The sequence below is a fragment of the Chiloscyllium plagiosum genome, unplaced genomic scaffold (genome assembly GCF_037043375.1).
Source record: "Chiloscyllium plagiosum isolate Xiang-an unplaced genomic scaffold, Cpla_swu_hap1 HiC_scaffold_24, whole genome shotgun sequence".
Classification (NCBI taxonomy): domain Eukaryota; kingdom Metazoa; phylum Chordata; class Chondrichthyes; order Orectolobiformes; family Hemiscylliidae; genus Chiloscyllium; species Chiloscyllium plagiosum.
This window is the reverse complement of record NW_028270162.1, coordinates 62,277,015-62,294,212: the sequence shown is the minus strand read 5'-3', so window position 1 is coordinate 62,294,212 and position 17,198 is coordinate 62,277,015. Positions and strand designations below refer to the sequence as shown.

Here is a 17,198-nt window from a genome sequence, read left to right as displayed (position 1 = left end):
ACAAGAGCAAATAAAGGGAATGTCTTTCCATTGGTAGTGGAACAGTAATTAGAGGACATATTTAAAATAATTGTCAAAGGGATTAGGTAAGGAAATGAGGAGGAACTTACTTCTCTCAACCTGGGCCATTAGTGGTTCTCTCAACCTAGGCGGCACGGTGGCACAGTGGTTAGCACTGCTGCCTCACAGCGCCAGAGACCTGGGTTCAATTCCCGACTCAGGCGACTGACTGTGTAGAGTTTGCACATTCTCCCCGTGTCTGCGTGGGTTTCCTCTGGGTGCTCCGGTTTCCTCCCACAGTCCAAAGATGTGCAGTTCAGGTGAACTGGTCATGCTAAATTGCCCGTAGTGTTAGGTAAGGGGTAAATGTAGGGGTATGGGTGGGTTGCGCTTCGGCGGGGCGGTGTGGACTTGTTGGGCCGAAGGGCCTATTTCCACACTGTAAGTAATCTAATCTAATCTAATCTAGCCAGTCAGAGATGTGAGTTGACACACTCCTTATTAGTTCTCAGACATTTTGTTACAAAACACTATTTTGACCACTTTCAAGAAATGTACCATATTTCTGACATGTCCTAATCAGTTTATCAACACTTTATGGAAGCTAAAATTTCCCTCAATAAACCAGGCAGCTTCTACCACATGTTTGTCTAATCTCTACATTTACATATTTTATAATTTCATACCTGCTGTCAGAGGGCCTTTACATAATGCACTCAATAGTCTTAAATAATTTCCTATTTCTTAATTCTACCTCATACTGTAATTATTGCCTGCTTACCTCTCATTATGTCTTCTCTGATAGCTGATGTGATTTCATCCTCAATTACTTGATTACTCTCCCTTTATCAAGAAAGGGAGAGTAATACGTCAAATGGCTGATAGTTTCGAGAGTGTGGTGTTGGAAAAGCACAGCAGGTCAGGGAGCATCTGAGGAGCAGGAGAGTCAACGTTTCGGGCATAACACCTTCATCAGGAATGAGGCTTGTGGGCCGGAGGTAGCTGAGAAATAAATGGGAGGGCGTGGGGCTGGGTGGAAGTAGCTGGGAATGCAATAGATAGTTGAAGGTGGGGAGAAGGTGATAGGTCGGAAAGGAGGGTGGAGCGGATAGAAGGGAAAGACTATGGACAGGTCAAGAGGGCAATGCCGAGTTGGAGGCTTGGGACTGGAATAAGGTGGGGGGAGGGGAATGAGAAAACTGGTGAAATCTACATTAATCCCGTGTGGCTGCAGTGTCCCAAGGTGGAAGATGAGGTGTTCATCCTGCATGCATCGGGTGGTTAGGGTTTGGCAATGGAGGAGGCCCAGGACCTACATGTCCTTGGTGGAATGGGAGGGGGAGTTGAAGTGCTCAGCCACAGGGTGGTGGGATCGCCAAACCCTAACCATCCGACGCCTGGAGGAAGAATGCCTCACAGAGTCATGCCACTTGTCCATGCGACCAGATATCCTAAATTAATCTAGGCCCAATTGCCAGCACTTGGCCCATATCCCTCTAAACCTTCCTATTAATGTACCAATCCAGATGTCTTTCAAATGTTGTAATTATACCAGCCTCCACCACTTTCTCTGGCATCTCATTCCATATATGCACCACACTTTGTGTGAAAAAGTTCCCTCTTAGGTTCCTTCCCTTCTCACATTTGAAACATTTACAGAAATGGTCTGCCATTCATGTTTTTGTCATTTGCAAATTCAACATTGTGCAAAGTATTCTCTGCACCATATAATCTACATGGTATTCATGTTTGCTTATCTATGGTTTTCATGAGACATATCATTATTTGGAGGTTATTCCCAGACATATAATTATAAGAGATGTTTTTATTATTTTAATCTCCTGCACAATACCAATTTGCCTTTATCTCAAGAATAAAACACAGCATATAGTCACACATTAACTAGTGTAATTTTTTGGATAAGACCATAAGATGTAGGATCAGAAGTAGGCCATAGGTCCCATCAAGTCCACTGCACCATTCAGTAAGGTGGAGGTGCCGGCGTTGGACTGGGGAGACAAAGTCAGAAGTCACACGACAACAGATTATAGTCAAATAAGTTTATTTGAAATGATATGAGCTTTCAGAGCGCTGCTCCTTCACCAGATGCAGTGAGAGAGCAGGACAAAGATACAGTTAATAGGCACAGAGAGATCAAAAGATCATACAACTGGTGTGAGTGGAGTGTCAGATAATACAAGGGTGTGGATGGTATATAAAGTGTCTATAAAGTCAACGTCAGTGCTGTGCTGTCATGATACTCAGACAGAGTGATAGGAATATACAAAAGGTGACATCTCAGGTCAGACACTGAGTTGTAGGTGTGAGGCTTTGTTCAGAATCTGTCGCAGAGTTTTAACTTGGAATCAGGTTGGTTTTATTCCAAAAGCTGTAATTTATAAAATACCACATTGGCTGACTTTGACTGCAATTTGTGTGTTGTTTGAACAAACAGAATATATCTGCAAATAAACAAATATCTTGAATAAAATGATTCATCTCATACATTTATATATGCGTGTGTGTGTGTGCATGTACACTTCCGTGTGCAAGTGAGTGAGAGAGGGAGGGGGAGAGAAAGAGAAAGAGTATAATAACTAATTCAAAACTGCAAACTAATTAAGGTAAAGAGATCATAGTTTATCAAGTCGATACTGTCAAAACAGAAAAATCTCTTTTAATTGCAAAGGTTTGGCAGTGGCAGGCAGGGGAAGCTATCAGTGTTACTGTCTTCAGTGAGTTAAGAAACACACAATACCAGGTTATAGTCCAACAGGTTTAACTGGAAGCACTAGCTTTCGGAGCTCTGCTCTTCATCAGGTGGTCTTTAGTGAGGGATGTCATTGATAAAAACATTTCAATCAAGCTCCATTCCACAGATCCTATGAGCCATTTAAAATTAATGGTTGCAGGGCTCCAGAATTCTGGCAACTGAGGGAGGCAAGATCTACCAGGTCTATCGAAGTTAAGCATTTTTCAAGTTTTATAAACCAGAATAAACCTGGCCCATCAAGCAAACTTTGTCACATTACACCATACCAAAGATCAAAAACCATCACTCCCCAACCAACATGATCTCTCCCTCATCGCTGCCTAACAGAATTGTTACAATGCAGAAGGGTGTCAGTTAACCCATTATGCCTGCATTAGTTCTATTACCCTATACTACCTTTTCCCTATTTGCATGCACATCACTGCATTCAAACTAACTGTTGCTAACAGGTTTGTTTTTGGGCCAGGTGGGGGAGTTGGTAGAGAGAAGAGACAGAGGGAAAATAAAGTAAAATGCTTTTCATATGAACTGTTGTGAAAAGCTGCTATACTTTGGTCTTCCTGGCATTTCTCAGTTTCTCAGTCACTGAGAAATGTTGCTGCTCCCAGCCCATAAATATTGGGGGGTAAATGTCAGAAAACGAGAAAGTTTATCAGAGAGGGAAAGTATGTTTTCACATTACCTTTTCTCTCTGAATTTCATTCTTGATTTGAGAGATCTTTATTTTCATGGTATCCAATTCTTCATCTGGTACCAGTGGAATGGTTGGAGTGTTGTCTGACTCATCCAAATTTTGGAAACTCAGATCAGCGAGAGGAATGTACCACTTACAGTCATATTGTTGGTTTTTGCTAAGAGAGAAAAATAGTATTAGTAATTCCAAGATCACTGATGAAAGAGAGATCGAACATAGCACATCTTTTTGCAGATTGGTTACCTTGGTACCCTTCAACTCTGGGTGGATGATTGTGGAGTTACTGCTACTATGAGAATGTCATTGCTTATTTGCTGATATTTCTCAATTAATAACACAGAGGTACTCACTGTTGTCTTCAGGTACCAGAAAAAAGGTAGCTCAGGTTCAAAACTCTTCATTGTAATTCTGCAAGTACATATGCAATTTTTCAAATCCCTGGTCTTGTCTGTCTACTACACTTGCTTTGATGGATTCAGATGAACTTGAACGTGCTGATTTAGTATCACTCGTTAGTAATGGTTCAAACTCTAATTTTCTTTCACGGATCTTGAACTCTTGAACTGAACTGTAGGAAAGGTATATCTCCTGACATCCCACATTCTGCACCACAAACATTTCAAATTCATTCACAGATGTGGGCTTTGCTTGCTAAGCCAGCGTTCATTGCCCAGAAAGCAGTTAAGAGTCTACCACATATTATGGTCACATGTATGCCAGATCAGGTAAGGATAGCATTTTCCTTCCCTAAAGGGTATTAGTGAACCAATGGGTTTTTACAACAAATGACATGGTCAACATTAGACTCTTTTTCTCATTAAACATCAGATTGTTTTCTTCAAATTCAAATTGCACCACATGCCAGGGCAGGATTTGAACCTGGATCTCCAGAACCTTACCTGGATACTGCTATACCATCATCTCCCTTTATTTATTAATAGGGTATAGGCATCGCTGGCTGGGCCAGCATTTTTTGCCTATTCCCAGTTGCCCTTGAGAAGGTGGGGGTGAACCGCTTTCTTGAACCACTGAAGTCCATTCAGTTTAGGTTTGCACACAGTGTCATCCGGGAGGAAGTTCCAGACTTTTCACCCAGTGACACTAAAGAAATGGCAATGAAATTTCCAATCCAGGATGACGAGTGGCTTGGAGGCAAGATTACAGATGATGTTTCCATGTATCTACTGCCCTTATCCTCTTCAACAGTAGTAGTTGAGAGTTTGGAACGTGCTGTCTAAGGAGCCTTGGTGAATTTCTACAGTGTATTTTGTAGATGATATATACTGCTATCATTGAATATTGATGGTGGAGGTAGTGAATGTTTGTGGATGTGGTGCCAAGCAAGTGGGCTGCTTTACCCTGAAAGGTATCAAGCTTCTTGAGAGTTGTTAGAGCTGCACTCATCCAGGCAAGAGTGGAGTATTTCATCACACTCCTGACTTGTGCCTGTGGATAGACTATGGGGAGTCGGTGAGTGAGTTATTTGCTTCAGGATCTCTGGCCTCTGATCCACTTTGTAGTCTTATGTATTTAAATTGCTAGTCCAATTCAGTTTCTTGTCAATGGTAACCCCATGATGTTGAAAGTGAGGAAATGTCACTGAACAATGTCACTGGAAGTCAAAGGCCAGTGGTTATGATTTTCTCTTATTGGAAATGATCATTGCTCAACATTTGTGTGATGTGAATGTTACCTACCATGTTTCAGCCCAAGCCTGGATACTGTATCTGGACATGGAAGTCTTTAGTGTCTGAGGAGTTGTGAATCATGCTGAACATTACGGAATCATCAGTGAACATTTCCACTTCCAATAGTATGCGAAAGGGAAATGTTCTGATGAAGCTGCTGAAGATATTTGGGCCGAATACACAGCCCCAAGGAACTCCAAGAGATGCTCTAGAGCAGAGAAAGATGGGTGACTTCCATTTACCACAACCATCCACCTTAGTGCCAGGTATGACTCTTACCAGAGGAGAGTGTAAACCAATTCTCAATGACTCCATAAAACCACAAGATCACAAGACATAACAGCAGAAATGAGACCATTCGGCTCATTGAGTCAGCTCCTCCATTCAATCATGGCTGATAGGTTTTTCAAACCAATTTTCCCATTTTCATCCCATAACCTTCGATCCCCATGGCAATCAAGAACTTATCTATGTTTTAAGTATACTCAATGACCTGGCCTACACAGCCTTCTGTGGCAATGAGTTCCACAGGTTCACCACTCTCTGGCGAAAGAAATTTCTCCTTACCTCCATTCTAAAAGATCTTCCCTTTACTCTAAGGCTGTGCCCTCAGGTCCTCATCTCTCCTGCCAATGGAAGTGTCTTTCCAAGATTAGATTACAGTGTGGAAACAGGCCCTTCGGGCCAACAAGTCCACACGGACCCGCCAAAGCGCAACCCACCCATACCCCTACATTTACCCCTTACCTAACACTACGGGCAATTTAGCATGGCCAATTCACCTGACCTGCACATCTTTGGACTGTGGGAGGAAACCGGAGCACCCGGAGGAAACCCACGCAGACACGGGGAGAACGTGCAATCTCCACACAGTCAGTCGCCTGAGGCGGGAATTGAACCCGAGTCTCCGGCGCTGTGAGGCAGCAGTGCTAACCACTGTGCCACCGTGCCGCCCACGTCCATTGTCCATTCTGCCAGGCATTCAGTATTTTGACAGTTTCAATCACATCCATCCCCATCCTTCTAGACTCCACCAAATCTAGTCCCAGAATTCAGAAACATTCCACATATGTTAAACGTTTCATTCCTGGCATCATTCTCGTGAACCTCCTTTGGACCTGCTCCAAGGCCAATGCATCTTTCCTGGGGTATGGGGCCCAAAATTTCTATATGTGTCTGACCAGAGTCTTATAAGGTCTCAGAAGTACATCCCTGCTTTTATATTCTAGTCCTCTCAAGTTGAATGACAACATTGTATTTGCCTTCCGAACTACCGACTCAACCTGCAAGTTTAACTTAAACCTGGACTAGGACTCCCAAGTCTTTTTCCACTTCTGATATCTGAATTCTCTCCCAATTTAGAAAATAGTCCAAGCTTCTATTCTTCCTCACAAAGTGCATGACCTCACACTTTCCCACATTGTATTTCATCTGTTACTTCTTTGCCCACTCTCCTGACCTGCCTAAATCTTTCTGCAGCCTCCCCACCTCCTCAATACCAGCTGTCCCTCCACCTACCTTTGTACCATCTACAAACTTAGCCAGAATGCCCTCAGTTTTTTCATCCACATCATTAAAGTATAAAGTGAAAAGTTGTGGTCCCAACTCTGACCCTTGTGGAACACAACTAGTCACTGGCTTGCAGCCTGAGAAGGACCCTTTTATCCCTACTCTCTGCCTTCTGCCAGACAGCCAAGCTTCTATCCATGCCAGTATCTTGCCTTTAACACCATGGGCCCTTACCTTACTCAGCAGCCTTCTGTGCAGCATTTTGTCAAAGGCCTTCTAGAAATCTAGATAGATAACATCCATTGGCTCTCCTTTGACTAACCTGCTCATTTCCAGCTCAAACAATTCTAACAGATTTGTCAGACACGACATCCTCTTGATGAAACCATGCTGACATTGCCCTATTTTACCAGGCACTTCCAAGTATTCAGAAATTTCATCCTTTACAACGGACTCCAAAGTCTTATCAACAACTGAGGTCAGGCCAATTGGCCTATAATTTCCATCTTTTGACTTGCCCCCTTCTTAAACAGGGGTGTTACATTAGTGATTTTCCAGTCCTCTCGGGCCCTCCCTGACTCTAGTGAAAGATCACTACTAAAGCTTCCACTATCTCTTCAGCTATCTCCTTCAGAACACTAGGATGTAGCTAATCTGATCTAGACAATTTATCCACTTTTACACCTTTCAGTTTTACTAGCACCTTCTCCTTGTTAAACTGTACTCTGCTGTACTCATCTCTGACCCCCACACCCCACAACTCTCATGAAGTTTTGGGATATTACTTGAAGACTGACGCAAAGTACTTATTCAGTTCTTCAGCCATTTCTTTGTTCTACATTACTACTTCTCCAGCATCATATTCCGGCAGCCCAATGTCCACTTCTGCCTCTCTTTTTGCCCTATATATGTAAACAAATTCTTGTAATCTTTCATAATATTATCAGCTTGCTTACCCTCATATTTAATCTTCTCCCCCCTTATTTCTTTCTTTGTTGTCCTCTGTTGGTCATTATAGGCTTCCCAATCCCCTTCACCTCATTATATGATTTCTCTTTTGATTTTACCCTGGTCAGCCATGGTTACCTCATCCTCTCTTTAGTATGTTTTTTTCTCAGGATGAGTTTTTCTGTCTCTCTCAAATTACTTCCAGAAACTTCTGCCATCGCTATTCCACTGTCTTTCCTACTCGGCTCCCCTCCCAATCAATTCTGGTCAGCCTCTCCCTCATGCCTCTGTAGAGGGCAGGTCGTGTCTCACAAACCTCTGAGTTTTTTGAGAAGGTGACCAAGCATGTAGATGAGGGTAGGGTAGTTGACGTGGTATACATGGACTTCAGTAAAGCCTTTTATAAGGTTCCACATGGTAGGCTGATGGAGAAAATGCAAAGGCATGGAATTGAGGGTGATTTAGCAGTTTGGATTAGAAACTGGCTTTCTGAAAGAAGGCAGCAAGTGGTGGTTAATGGAAAATATTCAGTCTGGAGTCCGGTTACTAGTGTGTGCCACAAGGATCTGTTTTGGGAGCACTGCTGTTTTTCATTTTTATAAATGAATTTTAGACGCAGGCATAGGTGGATGGATTAGTAAATTTACAGACAAATTAGATTACCTTTTTGCTTAACTTTGCTTTTTTAAAACTTGTGTATTAATACTAAATTGTTATTTCATTTACTTAAGCTATAAACTTGTTGTTTGGTATGGGCTATGCACAACGTCTGGTTTTAGATATTTAAAAAGTCTGATTAGAAACTACTGGGGCAACTTTGAGTCTCATTGAATATTTTAATTTTACTGTCTTGCAAATACAGAGATGGAGAGGCTGATTTGATTTGACTGTCTTTGTGTCAGAACAAACAGCAGGCATATTAAACACCTATGGGACTTACCTCAACTATAGCCGACAATGCACAGTCTCTGCTTAGAATGGAAAAGTTCCAAGTAGGAAAGATTGCTTGCTAGAGGCCCAAAGAACAAATTATATATGCTTACAAGAGGGAGGAACAGACTACAGAGAGAATATAGAAAGTATATCAAACATGATATAAGGTACAAATTACTAAGTCTGCAGATTAGACAAAACTTGGTGATGATGTTGTTAGTGAAGTGGATGGTCTCAGGTTAAAATCTGATACTGATCAGCTGGTACACTGAGTAGAGCAATGGCAGATGGAATTTAATCCTGATAAGTGTGAGATGATGCATCTGGGAACTCTAATAAGGATATACACAATGGTACATCCCTAGGGAGCACTGAAGAACAAAGAGGTGTTGGTGTACAAGTCTAAGATCTCTACAGGTGTCAGCACAGGTAGTCAGGGTGGTGAGGAAGGCATACAGAATGCTTATGTTCACTAGCCAAGGTATAGAATATAAAGCAATGAAGGCTTGTTACAACTTACTAAAACATTGGTTAGGCCACAGGTGGAATACTGTGTGCAGTTCTGGTCACCTCACTATAGGAAGGACATGATTATGTTCGAGAGGGTGCAGAGGAGATCCACCAGAATATTGCCTGGGATGAAAAGTCTCAGTTTTGAGGAGACATCGGATAGGCTGGGTTTGTTGACCTTGGAGTAGAGGACCCTAAGGAGGGGAACTGATTGGGTATACAAAATTATTAGAAGCATAGAATGAGCAGATTGTGAAAAGTTTCAGAAGACACTCGAGGAAAAGCACTTTCACCCAAAGGATGGTAGATATATAGAATGTGCCGTCTGAGAGGGTGATGGAGGCAAATACTCTCTCATGTAAGAAGCATCTGGATAAGTATTTAAAATGCCATGGTAAAGCAGGCTATGGACCAAGGGCAAGTAGATGGGATTGGTGTAGTTTGAGTTCATTGGTCAGTACAGACATGGTGGGCCAAAGTGCTTGTTTCTATGCTGCATGGCTCTAAGACGTTTCAAGAGAGATTGGACAAACCTGGTTTGCTTCCAAATGAACTTCAAAGGATGTGTGGTGACTTAAAAGATTACAAAGTTATGAAAGGCATGGATAGAAAGGATAGTTGGAGTCCTTTTAACAAAGTAGAAATGTTTAAGGTAAAAGTTTAAAGAAGATGTGAGAGGCAAGCTTTTTACCCAGAGGATAGTGAATGCTGTCAGAGGAGGAGGAGTGCAGGCGGACACAATAGCCCTAACTAAGAGGTATCGTGACAGATATATGAATGGACAGGAATGGATATGGATCGTGTACAGGTAAAAGTTTACAAACGCATCGTGTGTCAGCATGGATTTGGAGGGCCTAAGGGCCTGTTCATGTGCTGTACTATTCTTTGCCCCTCTATGACTCTAAGGGGTCACAAAAATAGTAAACTAACCCAATGGCATCATACAAAAAGGCCCTCCAGCCACAGACTGGTCCTATGTAGCTACATGTTTAATAACCTGTAAAAAAACCTGAATTCTGGATCACTGAATTCAATTACTAAGTCAACTGGTCAACAAATTCATTTCAATGTCTTTGTAATTTGCTGCGAAGAGAGGTATGACAATGGCAAGCTTGTTACTTGCTAAGGTAAATTTGTGCAATGCCACAAGGGCATACTAAACATGAGCTAGAGTAGGCTATTTGGTCCATCAAGCCTGCTATGCCATTTATAAAGATCATGGTTGATCTTATTGTGGCAATAGCAACGGATAAATAGTCTACAGAAAAGACAGTACTCCATCATTGGCGCTGGTGCACTTCACAGGAACCCCCACAGGGAAACTGAAGTCTAGAAGAAGTCCATTGCATATGATGCCAAGGATAATAAGAGGCTATATTTGAAGGTGAAATTGCTCCATATTTGTCGAAAGAGTGAGCCTACAAAGATTTTTATCTTGACATAGGTACATCAAAAGAATTTAGAGCTTTACAATTGACCTATTTAGCCATGTTATGGCATGTTTCCATGGCCATCAAATCCTGAAGTTGGACCTGAACCTTGACCTCAGACACTGAAATGTTACCACTGTTCCACAAGACCTCTCTCAGTCAAAATGTCCACTGGACAAATATAAGAACATAAGACTTAAAAATTAGGAGCTGGAGTAGGTCAATCAGCCCTTCAAAACTACTCCATCATGCAGTATATTAATGCAGACCTGATTGTGACCTGGATTCTACTTTCCTGTCCCTATAACCGTCACAAATCCCTTGTCAGTCAAAAATCTGTCAACCATGAATATACTCAAAGATCCACATTACAGAGTGCAATGCAGAAGAGAGTTCTAAGCAAGAACATCATGTCCGGGTTTGTTCTTTCATACATGGGATGCCCAAAAGGGGACACGAGTGTGGTCTCACCAATGCTCCGTACAGTTGTAGCATGACTTTTCCACTTTTATATTCCACCTCCCTTGCAATAAAGGCCTCCTTTGGCCTTCCTAATTACTGGTTGAAAGTAATGCTGGTACTACTGCAAATGAAAAGTAATACTGCAAATGCTGGAGAGTCAGAGTCGAAACATGTGGCACTGGAAAAGCACAACAGGTCAGGCAGCATCCAAGGAGCAGGACAGTCGACGTTTCAGGCATAAGCCCTTCATCAGGAATGTGGGGGAGGAGGAAGGAGCTGAGAGATAAATGGGAAGGTGGGGCTGGGGCTGAGAGGAAGGTGGCTGGGAAGTCGATAGGTCGACATAGGTGAACGATGATTGCAGTAGGTCGGTGAGAAGAGTGGAACGGATAGGTGGGAAGGAAGATGGACATGTAGGACAGGTCAAGAGGGTGGTGCCGAGTTGGAAGTTGGATCTGGGATGTGGTGGGGGGAGGGGGGATGAGGAAACTAGTGAAGTCAATGTTGAAAGATCCCAAGGCGGAAGATGAGGCGTTCTTCCTCCAGTGGTCAGGTGGTTTGTATTTGATGGTGGAGGCGGCTTAGACTTGCATGTCCTTGGTGGAGTGCAAGGGGGAGTTGAAGTGGTTGGCCACAGGGTGGTGGGGTTGTTTGGTGTCTGTGTCCCAGAGATGTTCCTTGAAATGCTCAGTGCGTTGGCGTCCTGTCTCTCTGATGTAGAGGAAACCACATCGAGAGCAACGGACACAGTAGATGAGGTAGATGGGTATGCAGGAAAATCTCTGCTGAATATGAAAAGATCCTTTGGGGCCTTGGACGGAGGTTGGGGCGGGAGGAGGGGGCGGGGTGGGAGGGCGCAGGTGTGGAGGATGGATTGGTCCTACAGTGTGTAAACAGGCCCTTCGACCCAGCCAGTGCACACCGACCCTCTGACTAACACACCTAACACTATGGGCAATTTAGCATGGCGAATTCACCTAACCTGCACATCTTTGGACTGTGGGAGGAAACCGGAGCACCCAGAGGAAACCCACGAAGACACGGGGAGAATGTGCAAACTCCACACAGACAGTCGCCCGAGGCTGGAATTGAACCTGGGACCCTGGTGCTGTGAGGCTGCAGTACTAACCACTGCGCCACAGTGCTGTTGAGCCACCGTGCTGCCTGTAAAGGGTGGGGAGGGAAATATATCTCTAGTGGTGGGATCTGATTGTAGGTGGCAGAAATGGCAGAGGCTAATGCGCTGTTTCCAGAGATTAGTGTAGTGCAAGGTGAGGACCAGGTGGGTTCTGTCCTTGTTGCAGTTGGAGGGGTGGGGTTCAAAAGTAAAAGGTGCAGGAAGTGGAGGAGATGCACTGGAGGGCATTATTGATCACGTGGGAGGGGAAATTGTGGTCCTTGAAACAGAAGGCTATCTGAGATGTTCTGGTGTGGAATTGCTCCTCCTGGGAGCAGATACAGTGGAGGCAGAGGAATTGGGAATAAGGAATCGTGTTTTTACAGGAGTGAAGGTAGGTGGAAGGTATAGTCCAAGCAGCTACTAAAGTTGTTGGGTTTGAAATAGGCTTCTGTGTTGAGTTGGTTGCTGGGCATGGAGACAGAGAGGTCCAGGAAGGCGAGGGAGGTGTCTGAGATGGTCTAGGTGAACTTAAGGCCAGGGTGGAACATGTTAGTGAAGTTGATGAACACTTTAACCTCATCGTGGAAGCACGAGGTGGTGCTGATACAGTTATCAATGTAGCAGAGGAAAAGGTGGAGGATGGTGCCAGTGTAACTGTGGAAGAGGGACTGTTCCACATATCCTATGACCAGGCAGGCATAGCTGGGGCTCATGTGGGTACTCATGGCTAACCCTTTGGTCTGAGGGAAGTGGAAAGATTTGAAGGAGTGATTTGAGGGTGAAGACCATTTCCGCCAATCTAATGCGTGTGTCAGTGGAAGGATGCTGGTTGGGTCGGTGGGGAGAGGAAGAAACGGAGGGCTTGGAGGCCTTCGCTAAGACGGATGGAACATGTATAGGGACTGGATGTCCGTGGTGAAGATGAGGCATTGGAGGCCAAGGAAATGCAAGTCATGGAGGACTTGAGTGGTGTCCTGAATGCATGTGGGGAGTTTCTGAACTAAGGGGCACAGGATGGTGTTGAGATATGATGAGATAACTTCGGTGAGGCTGAAACTGGGCAAGACAATAGGTTGACCAGGGCAGTCAGGTTTGTGGATTTTGGGTAAGAGGTTGAACCGGGCAGTGCAGGGTTGCGGAACTGAGGTTGGCGGCTGTGGATGGGAGATCCACTGAGGTGGTGAGGTGGTGGATGGACTGGAAGATGATGGTTTGGTGATGGGAGGTGATGTCGTGGTCAAGGGGGCAGTAGGTGGTGGTGTCCATGAGTGGTGTGCCAAACTACCACAGTGCACCCCCACCCCCATCCGTTTGCGGGTGTTATGGTGAGGTTGGGGTTGGAGTGGAGTGGAGTGGAGGACTCCAGGTTGCGAAGGTAAGAGGCTGGAGTGGATGAAGGGATGGAGAGATTGAGGTGAGTAATGACATGGCAGCAGTTGAAGATAAAGAGGTCCAGGGAGGGGAAGAGGCCCACACAGCGTTGTACTTGCTTGTTGACTTTGTGTGGTCTATGTACAAGGTCACCCAGGCTCCTCAATCCGGCAGTATCTCTCCACTTAAGTAATGTTCTGGGAACTGAACCCATGCTGTTGCATCACACATTTATTGCAAACCAACTGTCTAGCCAACTGAGCTGACCGTAATAGAAGGGAGTGAACCCAGACCAGTGCTGGATATTTATAGCCTCCCCACTTCTGAACAGGAAGTTGGATAGCTATCTGGGGAGTACTATGACCATTTCTGCATCTATGGAGAGACAGGACTAGTGTTATGATCCCAACTGCTGTTACTAGTGAAAAAGTCAAGTGTAGACTGAAATCTGGCTTGATAGATCATATTTTGTTTCTTGTTGGTTTAATGACATTGTCTTTCACAAATACAAAATGCAGCAGAGTTGATGTCATAGAATGAACCAAACTATTTATATAGCAGGTAAAATAAAGGCAAATCCTACATTATTTTACAAGTACTTTATAAATAAAAGGATAATGATGGAAACAGTCGGGCCAATGAAGGACCACAGTGGTAACTTGCATGGAGCTAGAGGGTAGGGTTCTAAATAAATGGGCGGCACGGTGGCACAGTGGTTAGCACTGCTGCCTCGCAGCGCCAGAGACCCGGGTTCAATTCCCGACTCAGGCGACTGTGTGGAGTTTGCACGTTCTCCCCGTGTCTGCGTGGGTTTCCTCCGGGTGCTCCGGTTTCCTCCCACAGTCCAAAGATGTGCAGGTTAGGTGAATTGGCCATACTAAATTGCCCGTAGTGTTAGGTAAGGGGTAAATGTAGGGGTCTGGGTGGGTTTCGCTTCGGCGGGTCGGTGTGGACTTGTTGGGCCGAAGGGCCTGTTTCCACACTGTAATCTAATCTAATCTAATCTAAATCTAAATACCTTCCACTAGTGAGAGGGACAGTGTGGGTACAGAAATCAGGAAGAAGGATTGTTATATACTTAAAGAAATTAGCATAGATAGAAGGGAGGTTCTGAATGGTCTGGCTTAGAAATACATAAATCTCCAAGCCAGGTGAAATGTATCCCAGGTTTGTTGAGTGAGACAAGGGAGGAAATAGCAGGGGCACTGGCAATAGTTTTCAATTCCTTTGGCCACAGGAGACATGCCAGACAACAGCCAATGTGGTACCGTTATCAAAGAAGGAAACAAGGGATAAATCAGGAAACTACAGACCAGTTGGTCTAAACTTGGTGGTGAGGCAACTATTGGAAGCAATTCTGAGGGGCAGAATTAATCTGCACTTGGAGAGGCAGTGATTAACCAAGTCAGTATAGTTTTGTTAAGGGGAGGTCATGCCCAACTAACTTGACTGAACTTTTCAAAAAGGTAACCAGGTGTGTAGATGAGGGCAACTCACACTTGAAGTTCGGCAATGCTTTCAATGAAGTCCCGAATATAAAGGTAAAAGCTTATGGAATTAAAGGAGATTTGGCAAATTGGATAAGAATTATCTGGTAGGAAGCAGCCAGTGATTGTTGTGGGGTATTTTTGAGACTGGAAGCCTGCATCCAGTGGGGGTCTGCAGGGGTCAGTCCTTGCTATTTTTGGTGTACGTAAGTGATTGAGAGACTTAATTTTATACTTGAATATTATCAATAAGTTTGTGGATGATACAAAAATTGGTGGGGTAGTAAACAGTGAAGAGGACAACCTTAGATTACAGAAGGATATAGGTGGGTTGGTCAGAGACAAATGGGATTCAATCTGGCCAAGTGTGAGGTAAGGCATGGACAAGACAAACAAGGCAAGAGATTACATGATGAATGGTTAAACCATGGGGGAGTACTGAGGATCAGAGGGACCTTGTTGTGTATGCCTACTGGTCCTTAAAGATAGTGGGACAGGTAGACAAAGTAGTTAAGAAGGCATATAGGATGCCTGCCTTTATTATTTGAGGCAGAGAATTTAAGAGCAGGGAGGTGATGTAGGAACTGTATAAAAACTGTATAAAAAGTCAATAATCTACAATTACAGTATTGTGTGCAGTTCTGAAATGCACATTTTAGGAGAGCTGCGATTGCACTGGAGAGGGTGCAGAGGTTTACAAGGATATTGACAGGGCTAGAAATTTGTTTTTAATTCACTCATGGATGTGGACCTCACTAGCTAGGCTAGAATTTATTTTCCATCCCTAATTGCTCAGAGGACAATTAAGAGTCAACCACATTGCTGTGGGTCTGCAGTCACATGTAGGCCAGACCAGTAGGCAGGCAGTTTCCCTCCCAAAAGGATGTTTCTTTCCATAATTAACAATGATTTCATTAGACATTTAATTATAAATTCTTTTTCAATGTATTTGAATGTTGCCACCTGCTCTGGTAGGATTTGAACCCAGGTCCCCAGAACATTAGCAGAGTTTCCAAATTAACAGCACAGTGATAATACCACTAGGCCATTGCCTCCGCTAGTTCAGTTATGAAGAGAAATTCGATACACTGGGGTTATTTCCTTCAAAGCAGAAAGAGATTGAAAAGGTTTGTGATTGAAACGTCTAGAATTATGAGGGGCATTGGAAAGGTAGACAGGAAGGAATTTTCCCTTGGTTTTGGGATCAATGACCAGGGATCACAGATTTAAAGTAAGGAGCAAAAGGTTTAGTTGAGATGTGAGGAAATATTTGTTCATGCAGAATGTGTGTGTGTGTGTGTGTGTTGGGGGGGTCTGGAACTCTGCCTATGACAGTAGTAGAGGCAGAGACCCTTAGAACATTTAAGAAGTATTTAGATATACACTTGCAACACCAAGGGACACAAGACTATGCGCTAAATGCTGAAAATCAGGATTAGAATAATTTGGTGGTTGTGTTTGACAGGTGCTGACTTGATGGACCGAAGGGCCTTTTCTCGGTACTGGAGACCTCTATGGCTTTGCAATATAACACAACTATTTTGAACCACGTGGTGAAATGCAATCCTGTTAACCCCAACATTGTTTATAGTACCCATTCTACAGAAAATTTAACTGTGGCTTCAATTCCCAGCTGGAGAAATTGAAAGCCTCTTCCTTGCGTCTTTATATAACTTTGTACAGACTTGTACAGCTTCAAATAATCCTTTAAGGATTTAATGAACAATTTCTGGTTTGGAACTTTCAAACTAATGTCTGTCCCTGTGGTGAACAATTTCCTAAATCTTCTAATTTATCTCCCTTCTTCAGGATGTGGAGGTGACACTGTTGGACTGGAGTGGACAAGGTTAAAAATCACAGAACATCAGGCTATAGCCCAACAGATTTATTTGGAAGTAGTAGTTACCTGATGAAGGAGCTGTGCTCTGAAAGCTAGAACTTCCAAATAAACCTGGTGTTCTGTAATTTTTAATTCCCTTCTTCAGAAGCAACTGTTTTAAGCATTAAGCTTCAGCCAAGACTCTGCAAACCTGCCCAACCCAACAAGGCATTGGTCAAGCTATGGCTGATTCCTGAAAATGAAAATAAAATAAAATTGAAGGCTAATGCACATCACTGTTCATGCCGTTCACTTGTAAAACTCTTCCATTGTAAACAAAACCCAATAATTCTGCAATAACTCTCCCTCGCATACAGTCATAGAGCTATGCAGCATGGAAAGAGACTCTGCAGTCCAACTTGTCCATGGCGACCAGATATCCTAAATTAATCTA

General features: G+C 43.6%; 1 protein-coding gene across 3 annotated transcripts in view; it reads right to left on the bottom strand.

Annotated features, from left to right (window-relative positions):
- LOC122562879 (breakpoint cluster region protein) overlaps positions 1 to 17,198 on the bottom strand; it is a 487,786-nt gene that overhangs the window by 157,656 nt on the left and 312,932 nt on the right. For all 3 annotated transcript variants that reach the window (XR_015761290.1, XM_043716188.2, XM_043716189.2), the window contains exon 10: positions 3,456 to 3,624. Coding sequence is in view for 2 of the 3 variants with exons in the window: in XM_043716188.2 (XP_043572123.2) it covers positions 3,456 to 3,624 (169 nt within the window). In the remaining variant the exon portion in view is untranslated. The remainder of the gene's footprint in view (positions 1 to 3,455; positions 3,625 to 17,198) is intronic.